Source organism: Xyrauchen texanus, chromosome 28 (assembly GCF_025860055.1).
Source record: "Xyrauchen texanus isolate HMW12.3.18 chromosome 28, RBS_HiC_50CHRs, whole genome shotgun sequence".
In the NCBI taxonomy this organism is placed as follows: domain Eukaryota; kingdom Metazoa; phylum Chordata; class Actinopteri; order Cypriniformes; family Catostomidae; genus Xyrauchen; species Xyrauchen texanus.
Window position 1 is genome coordinate 15,992,032 of NC_068303.1, and position 16,192 is coordinate 16,008,223.

The 16,192-nt window shown below is 36.1% G+C and overlaps 2 protein-coding genes across 3 annotated transcripts in view; both read right to left on the reverse strand.

Annotated features, from left to right (window-relative positions):
* Positions 1 to 2,042, reverse strand: part of LOC127622262 (NHS-like protein 1) — a 125,222-nt gene extending 123,180 nt beyond the window's left edge. Inside the window, exon 1 of one of the 2 annotated variants that reach the window (XM_052096298.1) lies at positions 1,385 to 2,042. In XM_052096298.1, the coding sequence (XP_051952258.1) occupies positions 1,385 to 1,706 (322 nt within the window). In that variant the 5' untranslated portion in view covers positions 1,707 to 2,042. The remainder of the gene's footprint in view (positions 1 to 1,384) is intronic. The other variant, XM_052096300.1, reaches the window with a different exon arrangement.
* Positions 2,043 to 3,020: 978 nt separating this feature from the next.
* On the reverse strand, positions 3,021 to 14,565 carry LOC127622267 (Golgi resident protein GCP60-like). Its single transcript, XM_052096315.1, has 8 exons — positions 14,275 to 14,565; positions 13,608 to 13,749; positions 13,229 to 13,369; positions 9,175 to 9,333; positions 8,870 to 9,044; positions 8,312 to 8,498; positions 7,610 to 7,894; positions 3,021 to 5,004 (listed from the first exon to the last, which is right to left on the reverse strand). The coding sequence occupies exons 1-8, from the start codon at positions 14,540 to 14,542 to the stop codon at positions 4,790 to 4,792; spliced, it is 1,572 nt and encodes a 523-aa protein (XP_051952275.1). The 5' UTR covers positions 14,543 to 14,565; the 3' UTR covers positions 3,021 to 4,789.
* Between the last annotated feature and the right edge of the window lie 1,627 nt (positions 14,566 to 16,192).

The following is a 16,192-nucleotide window of genomic DNA, read 5'->3' on the forward strand; positions in this document are numbered from 1 at the left end:
TTATTATTTTCTGATTCACGCTTATTATTTTCTGATTCACTCTTATTATTTTGATTCACACATCCGTGACCGCAAAACATTTGATGGGATATTGACCCCATAAATGTGTACTGTAACTGAAGATCACCTCTCATTGAATGTTGGAAAAGGGGTGAAAAAGGGTGGTTTGGCATATAGTTAACAATTTGAGTTCGAACTCTGATCCATGATATAATAATATGCTTCATGAGTGTAAGTATGTATCACATATAAATCTATCAATTTATCCAGAGGTGGGTAGTAACATGCTACATTTACTCCTTTACATTTACTTGAGTAACATTTGGGGAAGAAATTACTTTTAAGAGTAGATTTAATGGTGGGTAATTTTAACTCTTACTCAAGTGAAATTCTAATGAAAAAAAATGTACTCTTACTTCATTACAATGGGGGACGTGTTGTTACATTACTGGTTTTAATTAAATAAGTGTTATGAAATTTGTTTTACTTTTACTTCATTACAATGGGGGACGTTACTGTCGTTACATTACTGGTTTTAACGGTATAAATTAAATTACCAACATTTCCTTCAGGCACTCGGAGAATTTAAGAAACAGTGATATTTAAAGGGCCCACAGGCTGGAAAGTGCAGATTTATGTACTGGATTAATATTACCATGGGTTATTTTTACAGGGTGTTTTAAAGTAGGTAAATCACGTTGTAATTTTTACCGGCGTTATTTTAAAATGTCCATAAAAATTACTGACATGACTGATTCGCACAGGATTAAAATGACTGAGAAAATCAGGTAATTATCTTAATTAGTAGTATAAATCTATCAAAGCAAAAGTTTACTAGGAGGAGTTGGGTTGTCTCTGAGGGGTTCTCTATAGGGGTGTTGATGGGCACAGATGGTACTGTACGTTATAGTAGATCTATCACGTTTGACAGAAGCACTGGTCTATAGGGAAACTGCATTCTCCTCTCCTCAACTCATTACTCTAACAAAACGCCATGTGCTTGTCGCATAACATTCTCACTCGCCCTTTGTTTTGCTTACCCAATCAAAATGCGTTTATAAAGTTAGTTTTGAGTGCAGCCTTTAAAACTTAATTGTAAATTGCAATTATCATCAGATAACAGATATCTGATGCTTTGTGAGGTTTTCAGGAACTTAAATAACAATAACAGTTTATAATAACTTTCATTAATAAGTAATAAACAAACGTGATTTTTCAGATATCAGTAGTTAATGTATCTCCTAATATTAATATATTTGAATCATAGATTCAAAATGTATTTCAATGTACGTTATTAACTGATTTATTAAGCATTATGAATTGTTAATAAAATTGTAACAAAATATCAAAGTAGGTAAATAATGAATATACACTGTAAACTTACGTATTTTTATCTTTTTGGGGTCAAACTTGAGCGCGATGACTTGCAATCTCTCCAAGCGAACTTGAATCCTTGATGTTCTTTGCGAAATCAACCCCGCCTGTGTCTCAATTCCGAGGAATATGTCACTAGCTTGCCGCGATAGATCAGACAATTGATGCAGAATGCCGGTGAGAGTGTGACAACAAACGTCTTCCAAAGAACCGAATAAAACAGGTTTGCGAACTCTGCGACCGTCCAGCGAAATGAAAGTCTTTTCGGAGCTTTCGTTCCCTCTCAACCTGCTCACCAGCTGAGGCTCAACGGTTCTCTCGGGGAAAGGCATTTTAAACCAGATTTAAACTGAGAAGAACATCAGTTTGAGGCGTTCTAAAATCCAAACGATGTGTTCGAAAAGCTGTCGTGAGGATAAGTTCTATTATCCAAAGTACCCGTCATAATTTTTAAAAGATGCAAAAGCAGTCCAGGACGTTACCGTTGATGTTTGTGAGCATCAGGGAACACACTTTTGAAAGCTGCGAGTCGAGACGAAAAAAGTGAAGGGAAATTTTATGGAAAACACGGAAAACCACCTGTAGCAACTGGAACGAACGCGATTGCCAACCTCGACAGTCCACAGTCTCCACACTACGCTGTGAGGAGAGGTTACCTGCCTACTATAGCATGTGCTGTATGGAAAACCCGGGATGGATATTCGGATTGTCACGAACTTGGAGGCTCTTTTATGACTTTTGATATTCTCAAATATGTTTACTTGTGTACTTTCTAATATGCGAAATCCACTTTAAATTAATCTAAACAGGCCATTTTTGGTAATATATATATATATATCCAAGCTAAATAATAATGATTACATGAACATAATAATAATCGATTTTGCATGTAATCTCTCACCTTATTCTTATCAGTAGCGCCATATTTTATTGTTGAAGGGAATGAAAACGAGGCTGTGGTGGATAGACTTACAGTCTCTTACATGGTATGCTCTGTATAATCTCCTAGATCTCATTTAGTTCTCACAAGTCTGGAGTTCTCTGTGTACTGAATTTTTCTGGAAAGATTTCTTCAGATGAAAGATCAACTCCAATGTAAACAACGCGTTTCAAACCAACATTACAGCTTCCTCTTGTGGTTCAAAGGAGTATTACTCTCCCGCCTGAAATATCCAAGTAGGCTGCAGGCAGAGGCGGAATAACCAAAAAAAGGGCGCGGGGTTACTGCAGAGGGAGGTAAACTCCAAAAGTGGGCGTCACTTCCTCACACGGTTAGGGAAAGTCCTCAAGCTAGCTATATCCTTCTCAAATAATCCGATTTTTCTTATCAGCTGTATTGTTAAAGAAGTTGACTATTGTATGGTGTGTCAGTGGAACCAGCTAAGGCAACACTTTTAGATGGGACTGATACTACTCATTTTCCTGTTAACATTCAGCCTGCCAAAACTTCCTTTTGCATAGGAAAATCATGACCTCTGCTTGACAGAACAACTGTGATGAGTCACATGCTCAACTACATGACAGTAAAAAGGTCTTAAGTGTTTATAAATGCACATGACTCTGACATGTCTATTTTTGCTGCTGAGCATTTAAAATATGCAAATGACTAGGAAGTTTTCAGAAAATAATCAGATGGCAGGTACAGAGGAATGCAAGTTTAATCAATCAAATATACACTTCAGGACTCTCATCCTCAATGCATAAAGATGAGATAACACAAGCGAAACCAATACAAAAAACACTTCCAGCTTTTATGGTCAGAAAATGACTGAAGTTTCCAATATAAATATGAAGACAGTTTTCATACCAATTACCCTACAGTTTTCCATCTTTTACCCATAAGACATACCTTCAATACCATGCCAATTTTTACATTTGACTATGCAAAGGCCTGAAATTAGCATTATAAAAAGAGAAAAAGAAAAATACATGGAAATAATGAACAGCTGAATTTCTGTAACCAATAAACCATACATGTGATTTAAGTAGTGTGAATAGACTTTGAATACTTAATCAACACAGCTCTTTGACTTAACACTCGAATACACTGCACACCCACTTTATTTATCAAGTGAGCAGTGTAACAACATCTGTATCTGTTAATATGGATGCTTTTTAATCATAGCAGTTCCCTGCATTACACAGGCATCATTGACATAAATCATGAACTGGACATATTTCACTCAACAATACAGACAGTGACCAATCCAGAAAATTATCAGATGTTTTGAAGATGAAGCTCATTTTTAGAAGAATACAGGAAAAACAAAAAATAAAATTGCAGCCTTTAATTCTCAGTAACTTCACTGTAATTCTTCAAAGCACCGAACAGACCAATAAATAACAGAAAAAATTCATCAGTGATTTGAATGCTTTTGATAGTCTCAATCAACTACACAAACATTTTATTATTAATATAAAGAATATGTTTGTTATTTTATGTCAGAGAACCAAGTATATCTGTGAGGAATATAAATTTAAATCAATATACATTTTAACTTTAAAGTCCTGACATGGCTGTCTGTAACTATATAGATCCAACAAAGAAATGACCAAGGCAAGAATATTTTGAACTCCTAGCAATGTTATAACATTAAAAGTAAATACTGCTAAATCTCACATTGACGACAAATGCAAAATCAAAAGAGAAATATAGAAAGAATACAACTAGATTTGGGGCTCTGTGGACGTGAATTAGATAAACACTATAGGACTTACAGACACAAAAATGACTACCACAGAGATGAATAAATATTTATTAAATGTTTTAAACACAATCCATCCGATTTAGAAAATGATGCAAAATCTCCTTTCGTAAAAGCCTCCACCATGAAGTCCAGATAAATTTCATCCATCTTTCTATTGTCAGAAAGTCTTGTCAATCTGTTTTATACAGACATCCACTGGGAACGGAACAGACTGATGCGCTTGTGCTGATAGGGAGAGAAACTTGCGTATAAGATGAACACCATTGTCTGATTTACACAGTGGTGACCTAAATGAGGAAGTACTCTAGGAGAAAGGCATGTTAGTGGTTTACCACAGAACCCCAAAGCTTCTTTGTTCATCATCTAAACATGATGTTTCCTTGCCATTTTTTAATTAGGACACATACATATTTATCCTATGGTTGTTCTGAAGCACCTCTTTGGATGAAATTAGAAGACGGAGGCTGAGTTAAGTCACACTGGGTATAGAGGACAGTGACAAGCAAAAAATCCTAGAGTACATCTTTTAGAGTGCAAAACAGAGGTCCCAAGTACATGGCTTGGACACATCAAAATACACACACTCATGTCCCTCTCGCCAGTTGTGGACATCCCACACAATTCCTCATTTTAAACTTTCTTTTTCTTTCTCTAATGTACATACAGGCACACACACACATTCCTATCCCACAGTCTTGACACCAGGCTTATCTGGTGTAGTATACTCTGTAGTAGACGGTTTTAGACCTCCAGAGTGAGTAGGAGTTATCAAACTTGAGCAAGTATATACCACGGCCGGGATACTGGTGACTCCCAGCATACACCTCCTCATGACAGTCCCGCCGGTACACCGGCACAATCTCATCCACCTGTGGTTTCCCAGCCTCTTTCTTGGCCTTCTCCTCCTCAGACTGGGCATCACCTGTGAGGAAAAGAGCAGGCCTTTAATCTAATAATTTCTCTTTTTGGGAAAACATTAACTACAGAAACTTAAAACAAAGCCCTTTATATCAAATATCCTGTTTACACCTGGCAATAATGATCACAAGTGAACTGCTCTAAATAAGGTTGTAACATTTTTTGCAATCATTTCATTCAAACCATATTTTGAGGTAGCCAGAAACACATTGTATTTGTGTTTTTAGTGTAAACGCTAATCCAGGTTACTGCATCCTGGACAGCAGCAAAGGACTGCCTACTCACCTGTCACTAAATCATTACCTTAAAACAAGAGTTTAAAACTTTGCTGGAAATGTTCATACATGCAATGTGTCTCAGCTGAACACATGTGGTAAGATCACCCATGACGGACCTTAAAACCAGGTGTTTGTTTATGATTTAACACCATTCCAGCTTCCAAGGCTATTTTCATGGGCAAAAACCAGGTTAAAATGTATTATTACATGGTAGGGTTTCCATTAGCTGGCAATTACCATTTTTTGACCGTTAAAATGTCCTAATGTCCGACATATTCAAACATTATCAGACACAATCATTCTGGCAAACTTTATCATTCCCAAGCATGTTGGCCAGCACTGAAATATCTTAGTGGCAACTCAGTTACACTATGAAATACTAGATTCTGATTGATAAATGGTGCTATCTAGCGGTCAGATATTTCTGAGTAACAACCGCACATCTGGGGATTTGGACGTATCTTTCCTACCTCTTGGATCAATTTCTGCTAGTAAGATAATAAAAAAAATCAATGTTTCATGTCCATTTATTAATTTATTTGGCAATAGTCTTGTAATAAGCTGGATAATACCACAAAATAAACACCAACAGAACTCGTACCCAAAACGGAGTTGGAATTCAGCTGTTCAGCGATTTCTTTCTTCTTACATAATTTCAATGCAAATCAATATTTTATGTCCATTTATTTGGTTAGTAGCCATGTAATAAGTGTGATAACATACAGTTAACCAGTTGTTATTGCAAAATAAACCCCTTCAGGGTGATACAAGACCCCCCTGTTGGGCTGCTGATCACCCTGTCGGGGATTATTTTACGATAAAAACTGTACATCATCCCTTTCATAAAAGGTAGGAGTGGTGGCGGTGGCGGCGTAGTGGGCTAAAGCACATAACTGTTAATCAGAAGGTTGCTGGTTCGATCCCCACAGCCACCACCATTGTGTTCTTGAGCAAGGCACTTAACTCCTGGTTGCTCTGGGGGGACTGTCCCTGTAATAAATGCACTGTAAGACGCTTTGGATAAAAGTGTCTGCCAAATGCATAAATTAAATGTAAAATGTATAGGGATTATAACCTATATATGCCTTTAAAAGGTTTTAAAAAATACATTTGATAACTCAAACTGAATCTGGTCTTACTTAGAAAATCTTTTCAAAAGTGTCAGCCGAATAAAACAATACTTAACCTGTTGATACGCACCCCCTTTTTTCTGAACTTAAATGGTTGTATTTACTGGACCCCTTGGAGTATGGACACAGTTGTAGTATCCTTTGAAAGAAGACGCTTTGGGCTTTATTTCTCAAGTTTCAGAATTAATATATGTTGTTATTTTTTAAAGTTAGATAAGATGAATTATATTAATGGAAATATTTTGTGCTGAATATGTTTTTATAATCAAAAAAAAAAAAACAATAATAAAAGTACCAAGACAACCCAGAAATACAATGTTAACAAAGCCACAAGTCTAAAGAAGTGTTTCAAATTTGAAGATGATCTAACAAATAATGAGGTTCCTGCAAGCTTTTTTTCTCTGTAAAATTGCTGGAAGTGAACAGAGTAAAATTAAGGCTCCGCCTTTCAAGACGACACAAAATCTGACTGCACTGCTTGGCTATTATGAATAAAACTTCACCGCATTTTTAAAAATAGACTTTGGAGACAGATTCTTTTGTTTATGAGACTCTAATATATAAGATAATATACAGTTTTACAACATGAATGCTGCTCAGATTGGAAAGTTTGTTGAAGAAAGACGACGAAGGGCAATTCAAGCGAGATCTCATGTAAACAATGGAGAATATATCAATATTTCTCAGATTTATAAACTTTATGGACAAAAAGTGCAATTGGATGTTTTTCAATGAACGCTAGTCATGGACAATTGACCCAAGTGTGGCAAACTGGATTCATCTGGTGATTGTGTTTTCATAACAAAGGTATGAATTCCCGTTTTGATATTGCATGTTTTCATTTGTACTCCTGGCACAAATAACTAAATTGCTGTTTCTGGAGCATTGCTATCGTGAAACAGCTATCAATGTTGAACCCTTAGACCTTTGAAAAGATGTATAAATTGTTAACATTAATTACATTTAAAGATGGTAAATTATATATTAAATGTAAGCAGAGTGACGTCACTACCGTGTACAGAGAGATTGTGTATCAACAGGTTAAGGAATTAAAACCAGTACTATCAAATAAAATAAAATATGCTTCTGAGACAGTGGTCTCTGGCATGAGGAACATAATGGGGGATCTTAAAACCAGGTGTAAACAAAGCCATTAGTAACTTTTTGATTTCCATGCATCCAATATTAAAAAGTTCCTCACCTTCCTCATCCTCATCTTCATCACTAGACTCGCTGACATGCACGCTGACTGAAGCATTAGTAGAGTCAGTCCATTCAAAGAATACACCAAAGCCAATGTCGTAATAGTCAGTGGCAAACTCCCAGAAGAGATAGGAGCCCTCCTCATGGGTAGGGACCCGGATGGTCACCACTTCCCCCCGGCCCACTGTGATCACAGAGTCCACATCCTGAAGGATCTTCTCTTTAAAGTCTTTTATCTGTGGCCGGGTCCACATAGACGGGGCTGCTATTACAGGGGTAGAATCTGCAAACCAGAAAAGGAGACATGAGTTACTACAACATGAATAGCTGAGTGAATTTCACAAAACATCATTTGCAACGCATTGTAGTTCTGTAACCCGTTTTATTTCCAAGTGAAATAGGACAATGAATGAGAAAAGAATGGACAGAACTTTATTTTATTCATAGTGAAATTATTGGATAGTGAAAAAGTGGCCGTTGCCTAGCCAGATGACTAGAGGTGAGGGACTGAAAAATAAGAGGAATTGGTAATGTCAGCCAAAATGGAAACTCATTTCAGAGGGGAGTTATTTCATTGTGAAACATTTTAAAAACAATTCTCAAATAATGTGTACTTATGAGTCATGCACAATAAGACCAGAAACAGCACAAATACCCCAATAAACTGGCAAAAAAAATACCCAAGACAGTCTGGACTCACCAGTGGGTCCATTCTCGGTGACCTCATCTGCAGGCTCCAGGTCTGGTTCTCGCTCTAAGCTGTCAGTAGTGGACTCTGCCCGGCCATTCAGAACGGGAGCCTCCTCGCCAGCAGGGGACGCTGACACCTCACTGGCCTCCAATGTAGACAGCACTATAGCATCTTCCTGCTGTTTCTGCAAGGCAGCCTGGAGAGAAAATTAAACTGTCTGAGATATTCAACACAGAAAGTCAAAACTTCCTACTTTAAGAGGTACAATAAGAAAACCACTTGATGTCAGACTTCCAAATTGGTTACTCAGACAGAAACCTACAAACTAGACTTCACTGAGAAACCTTGAATGCATGTCGCTTTGGATAAAAGTGTCTGCCAAAAGTGTAAATGTGATGGTGGCACAATTGTGCATCAAAATAGACTGCATCAATAAGTCGAAGTTCCTGAATGTTCCTATATGGTAATAATCCAGTTCAACGATGTTTGCAGAGACACCTGAAGAAAAGGAAAAAAAATAAATCGATGACAAGGGTGAGGCTGGGACAATGATGCATGGTCTCTCACCTGTTGCTGAGCGAGCTGGACCTGATACAGCTGCTGCATGTACTGTTGGTAATGCTGCTCCTGCAACTGCCGGATGAGAATGAGCTGCTGCTCAGGACTGTTGGGGTACTGCTGCGCTGCATACTGCTGGAACTGCACTGCTGTCTGTGCATTCAGCGCAGCCATGATCTGCTGTCTAAAACACCAGAGAGGGTGAGAAAGAGAAGTAGATGATAGAGTTTGCCCTACTAGAAGCCTCACAACAGAAGCTTTCAAATGATGCCATTTTACTGTAGTTCTTGAATAATTTGATCTCCATCACTCACTTCTGCTGCTCTACACGTTGTCGCTCCTCTTCAAGCTGTCTTCTCTCCACCTCCTCTCTCCTAAGCCTCTCCTCCTCCTCACGTCTGTGTCTCTCCTCCTCCTGCCGCTGTCGCTCACGCTCTTCTTCCTCTCTACGCTGCTGCTCCTCTTCCTCCCACCTTCTCAGCAAACAAAAAGCCAACATACACATAGTGAGACGTCCCTGAGGTTCCAAGGGAAAAGAGCTCAGGTTTTAAACATGTTGTATAGGGAGACTGTTTTAAAAGTGCCTTTCATTATTAATTTTTCACTACAATTTACAATTATTTGTTTGTTGCCCTGCTGAAAGTACAAGTATGCAATCAATTCCACTTCTATGGAATGAGATCTACTTTTTCATGTTATTGCAGCAAGATCTACCATACACAATATATAAACACTGGTGGCCAAATGTTTGGAATAATGTACAGATTTTGCTCTTATGGAAAAAAATTGGTACTTTTATTCATCAAAGTGGAATTCAACTAATCACAATATGTAGTCAGGACATTAATAATGTGAAAAATTACTATTACAATTTGAAAAAAATATTCAGAAATTCTTAAAACTACATAAAAGTGTTCCCATCAAAATCCTCCACATGCAGCATCGACAGCTTTGCAGATCCTTGGTATTCTAGTCATTTTATCCAGATACTCAGGTGACATTTCACCCCATGCTTCCTGTAGCACTTGCCATGGATGTGGCTGTCTTGTCGGGCACTTCTCACGCACCTTACTGTTTAGCTGATCCCAATAAAGCTTAAATGGCATTAAGATCCATAGTGTACACCTTTGTATGAAATCTTAAATTTTTTGGGCAATTTCAAGCATTGTATAGTCTTCATTCCTCAAACAATGATTGACAGACAAGTTTCTAGAGAAATCAGTTTCTTTTTTTTATTTTTGGCCTAACATTGACATTAAGACATGCCAGTCTATTACATACTGTAGCAACTCAAAAACAAACAAAGACAATATTAAGCTTCATTTAACAAACCAAATAGCTTTCAACTGTGTTTGATATAATAGCAAGTGATTTTCTAGTAACAAATTAGCAATTTAGCATGATGACTCAAGGATAAGATGTTGGAGTGATGGATGCTAGAAATGGGGCCTGTCTAGATTTGATAAAAAAAAATAAAAAAAAATGTAAATAGTGATGGTGCTGTTTTTTACATCAGTAATGCTCTGACTATACTTTGTGATCAGTTGAATACCACTTTGGTGAATTAAAGTACCAATTTCCTTCCAAAACAGCAAACTCTGTACATTATTGCAAACTTTTTGCTGCCAGTGTATATAGTCTTTGGCTGGTCATGTGCAATAAACATATCAGACCCAACGAGGAGACCCGCTCCATGATTAATAAAACAGCTTTTTATTACAATTGATACGACTAGAGTTTTCATCTCATGGAAGCGTACATGATTTTAAACTAGTTGCTGTCAAAATTAATACGCTAACTTAAGTGACTCATTTAAAACGTCTATTGCATACATTTTTCTTAATCACGATTCACGCATTTACCGCTAATACAGCATTAACCAGCATAAACAGTAGTTGGAAGCTTTGCAATGTGTCCACCCGGAGTCATTACACTGATGCACACACCACAAACACACACACAACAGCACTTCCGTGTCAGTGATAAAGTGACAGGGAAAGAAGCTCTTAATGCAGAAATCAAGTATATTCAGCCTAAGTAAGGCACATTTTAATTACCACAGTAGCATGCCAAGTATTAACTAAATGCAGAATGAGACATTTTTGTCTGCAAGTGCTTTTCATGTGGAGTTAAAAAAAGGTGCTTGACACTGAAGCCCTAGCACGAATCATGAACACGGCTTCATGATTGCTATAAAAAATGATTGCAATAAAAAAGCATATAGCCAAAGTCTACCGGCTGATTAATATTGTGGAGGATGAGAGTTTAAGAGATTTAGTGCTCATTGCAATGAATGTGCAGCCTATGTGAGGACTAGTTATTTCAATTAGTCAATCTCCCAATTATACTTTTAATGTGATGTTTAATGTTGGGAAATATTTCAAGTTACTTTAATTGGTGCTATTTTAGTATTTTTATATTTATACTGTTGGAGGCTTTGTTTGGAAAATGTTAATATAGCATTACATTGTTACATATTTTTTGTTCTCTTTCCGAAGATGGAAATAAAAGCATTATGACAGTAAAATAAGCATGTTTAGAGTTAAATTTCAGCACTTTCAAAATCTGTGATTAATCAAGATTAAACATTTTAATTGACTGACAGCACTATTTAAAAAATAACATTCTAAAGCACTATTAAAATCTTTATTGATAAAACTTTAAAGTAGGGCTGCACAATTTGGACAAAGTCATACTGCGATTATTTAGAAAAATATTGCGATTTGAACTGTGATTATGATGGTAATGTTTTCCACATGTTCAACTGCCAAAAGGCTACTGGAGTTTTCATACTTGAACCCTCTTTAAAAGAACCAAACTGAGACCTTTTTTCAGTTCAACCACAAACAAATAAATATATAAACAGTGAAACAAATCTTCATCATATCCAAATGTTACCATCCACCATGTACTGTCCATTTTGTGATAGGGTCTCAGCCCACTAATCATCATCATTAGTTTTTGAAACACAGTTTTGAAAATATTCAAACTTGAATATTAGGAATGCTCAAATCAGGATTTTAACATCCAATACCGATCTCCAATTTTCTTTTCATCTCATCAATCCATGCTGATCATTTAAGTTTTATCAGCAGCTCTGTCAACACTGGTTATATGTAAGCTTTCTGCTCAATGTCACTGTTAACTAAATTTCCCTGTTGGTAAAACCATAGTTGTTGCCTAGTTTTTGCTGTCAAAAATAATGTTGGTTGATTGAATAATTCGGTATACACAAAATATAATTTTTAAATATAAATGTTACTCTATATTCTAAGCCTTAAAAACTAGTAGGCTTATACAAACTATTCTTTACTGTATATAAGATAGTCCTAAAGAACAAGGCTTATCGTCAAACTGAAGTTGAACTGATAACCCATTGGTGTATTTAAATTTAAAGTTAAAGGTTAGTTTGTACCATTTCATTTAATTATTTTTATTCATTATTTTATTACATATAATTTAGCAATGCGTTATATTATAGTAACAAAATATTTGATATAGACTTATTATATGTATGTTCCTTCCTTTTCATTTTGTTGGATGTTGGTAATATTAGTTCCGCTTTCACTTGTTTCCACGGGGCGTGTAATAAGGGCGACACGCTCACTCCTGAAGTAAACATATGACAGGAGACTGGAGGAATACAAGTTTCTGGACACTACAGGTGTTACTGTTAATGCTGTTTGCTCAACAATCCTTTAATAACGATGTATGAATTATACAAAACTCTTGTATTCTGCATTATTATTATGATACATATGCCTTGCAGAGATTGACATGCTGCTAATGCTGATAATAATAAAAAAACTGCTTCACGCATGACTCGCCAGTTTAGTGTAAATAAAGCGTTTAGCGCACGCAAGCAAACGGAACCGAACTCAGAACACTTCTGTTACTCTAAGCATGAAAGGGAATTGTGGAGCACAGAACCGCTCTGAAAACACTGTAACATGCTCTAATTTAATATAGACTGGACAAAGCAGCGCAAATAAACTTTGAAGGGAGCAGACTATTTATTTATTTAATTAAATCGCAGCCCTTTGCAATTTAATAATCGCACAAGGTCATATTGCGGTTTCAATTTTATTTTGATTAATTGTGCAGTCCCATTTTAAAGAGGGGGAAATTACTATGTGCACCTTTAAAAATTCTCTATTTGAAATTCTTAGTGCCCAAATATTACTTGTGGTCATGGAGGATCTCTTTTATCTCAAATAAAAAAATAAATAAAATCTCAAAAGTCCCATCTGGTTATGGGGTAAACCAGTAAATATATAAGTCTATTTCAAGATGGATGTGGCACTACCAAAGAGGGGAAACAAAATCAATAAAGAACGAAAATCAATTATATTAATCTGCTGGTCTCACCTCTTTTTTTCTTGCTCCTCCTTTTCAATCTTATGTGATGCGATGAAAGGTGCGAATAAATTGCAACATTTATTCAACAGCTTTACAAAATCCAGCATGGCCTCGTCCTTCTCCATGTTGCCCAAAGATGCCCATTCTTTCCTGAAACAGTGACAGCTGTGTTACTGCATATCCCCATCTATCTATCCATCCATCAACACGTTTTAAGACACCACACACTAATAATCAATTGATATAAAACCTCAGATCTTACATATTATAGTACATACAAATCAATATCATCTTAAATGTAATGAAAATATTTTAATGTTTGCTAATGTGACCCCAACTGTTTCCTACTTTGACCCAGTAAAGTCAAAGATCCAATAATTAAGTTTACCTGCGGTCATTTCCCAGCACATCAAAGAATCCAACCTCAGGTAAAACATCTGGGTTATAAGGCCCCAGCAACACCTGCTTGTGGAGGGCTACCAGACGAAGTTTCTCCTCATAGGTTGGGTGGAAGGCTTTCCCATCTTTCTCTGAGTGGAACATACAAATTTACAAGCTTTTATTACATTTGATTGTTGGTTAAAGCATGTTCTTAAGTCGCTCCAAATGTCAACATCAAACATCATTAAAAGATGACAGCTTCTAAATGAACATGAATTACTTTAAGCTGTGTAAAACTATTTTGTACATGTATTGTCTAAAAGTCAAGAATAAGACACGTAAGAGGTTTTAGGTAAGTCTTGAGTTTCCCTAGACACAAAACACTATCATCAATGAACACATGAAAGATGGTCTTCAGCGCTTTAGCATTATGATGCCCTACAATTCAGTTTTTCACATGTGCAAAAGCTCTGTTTGTTACGCTATTAGGGATATTGAATATTTATGTAATGTTACAAGTAGAATCAGTGATTCAAAACATGTAAACAGGCGCATGACAACAGACTCATCACACATAGTTGTGTCGTTCTCATCCCTAAATGATATGACCAAACAAAAAGCATATTTGAGTTGAATAACTGGCAATATTCGTGTATAAAAGTGACATAAGATACCTTTAAAGAATCTGAGGGCCAGCCCGTAGAGCTCTACTAAAGGAAAGCCCCATTTAATCTCGATCGTACCGCTGCTGACATGTTCGCCCTCCTCCCCATCGACATTCGGGTTTAAGGCGACGTGCTCCTCCGACAGAGCCGCTGACGTCTCGGCCTGTTCCTGTTCGCCCTCGGAATCGGGACTTAAAGTCAATCCGTCGATAGAAACTTCGAGACGGCTTGAATTTGCGCTGTTGAGGTCGCCGCTCTGAACCTCTGTCGCCATCATGCCGAATGTCAGCTGAAGCAGCCACGTACCTACTTCCGTCCTGCTCCGCCGGAACTTCCGGCTGCATGACATAGAAACGTTAGAAATTAAAAAATGTGGCATATTCTTACATTAAATGTTTCTTAATACTGATTATAGATGTATAACCGGATATGCAAAGCACACACGTACACTTTACATTTAGTAAGAAACAAGCGTCTTTGACGCTTATTACATCTATTTATTTATTACATCTATAAATATATAAATCAATAAATTGGCTGAACATTAAAGGGACAATTCACCCAAAAATGAAAAGTGTCTCATTATTTACTCGTTCCTAATGCCATCCCAGATGTGTATAACCTCCTTTCTTCTGCTGAGCACTAATGAAGATTTTTAGAAGAATATCTCAGCTCTGTTGGTCCTTTCATGCCAGTGAATGTGGCCAGAATTCTGAAGGTCCAAAAAGCAGATAAAAGCAGCATAAAAGTAATTCAAAAGACTCCAGTGGTTAAATCCATATCTTCAAAAGCAATATAATATAAGTGTTGTTGTGAAAGAGATAAATGTAATTTAAATAATCACATCTGAGTAAATGATAAGAACATTTTCATTTTGGGGTCTACTATCCCTTTAATAATCATATTGAAAATGGTGATCATGTTGAAATGTAATCATGATTTATTATAATGTAACAATCATGAAGAGTAAATGTGTAGCATACAATATTACTATCCAACGGGAAGATGAAAGTCTGAGGCATCTACTGATGGATTCTATCCAAAATAAAAATAAATGTGATGTTCATAATTAGATCAGAAGGGCATAGACGATAAGACAAATTGTTTCCACAATACTGTCATTGTATGGAAAAGAACAGCTTGGACAATATTTTCTATTGTGTTCCAAGGAAGAAAAAAGTCATACAGTTTTGAATTGAGGGTAAGTTGAATTTTCATTTCTCAGTGAAAAATCTTTTTAATAAAGGGTCTGCTTCAACCAATGTAAGAAGATTAGATTCTTCTGTTAGTTCAGTTGCTGATTTTTTTTATTTTTTATTATTAAGCTTCAAACAAACAAACAAAGTCAATGTACAGTCAAAACTACAATAATACATATATAAAGAGAGAAAAATATAGCTAGGGGAGAGGCTAAATATTATGTAAATATATTGAAGGACTCACATATAAAAACAGTTTTAATTGCTTTCTTATTATGTGAATGAAAATATATATTTTCTTGATATATATTTGAATTTAGTTTTCAAGAACCAAAAACAAAGGTTGGGAGCTGTACTTTCATTTATGTGTATGAAATTTAGCAAAGATTTTAATTACATTTATAATATAGTATTCTTTCCTTTTATTTGAGGGGATATTAGTAAAACCAAATATAACGTTTTCTAAACATAAAGAAAAAGTGGGTTCAATGGTATCAGTTATAAATCTAGTCAAATCTTTCCAAAATTTCCTTACATGAGCACAATGCCAAAATAAATGAAACAAGATCTCAGCCAATGTATTGCAAAAAGAACAGTTCAAATCAATATCCTTTTTAAATTTATCAAGAAAAACATAATTAAGTAGTACTGGTGTAAGATTTTGAAAGTTATTTCCTTAACTTTATTTAGGCCTACTAATAAATATTTGTTTGGTAAAGCCCAGATGG

What these genes read in the sequence shown, in the direction of transcription:
- LOC127622267 (XM_052096315.1), bottom strand. Translation starts at nt 14,542, where the DNA reads ATGATGGCGACAGAGGTTCAGAGCGGCGACCTCAACAGCGCAAATTCA. An exon ending in GAGGAGCAAGAAAAAAAGAG is followed by an intron (nt 9,334 to 13,228) that starts GTGAGACCAGCA and finishes TTTGCTGAGAAG; the next exon opens with GTGGGAGGAAGAGGAGCAGC. An exon ending in CAACGTGTAGAGCAGCAGAA is followed by an intron (nt 9,045 to 9,174) that starts GTGAGTGATGGA and finishes CTGGTGTTTTAG; the next exon opens with ACAGCAGATCATGGCTGCGC.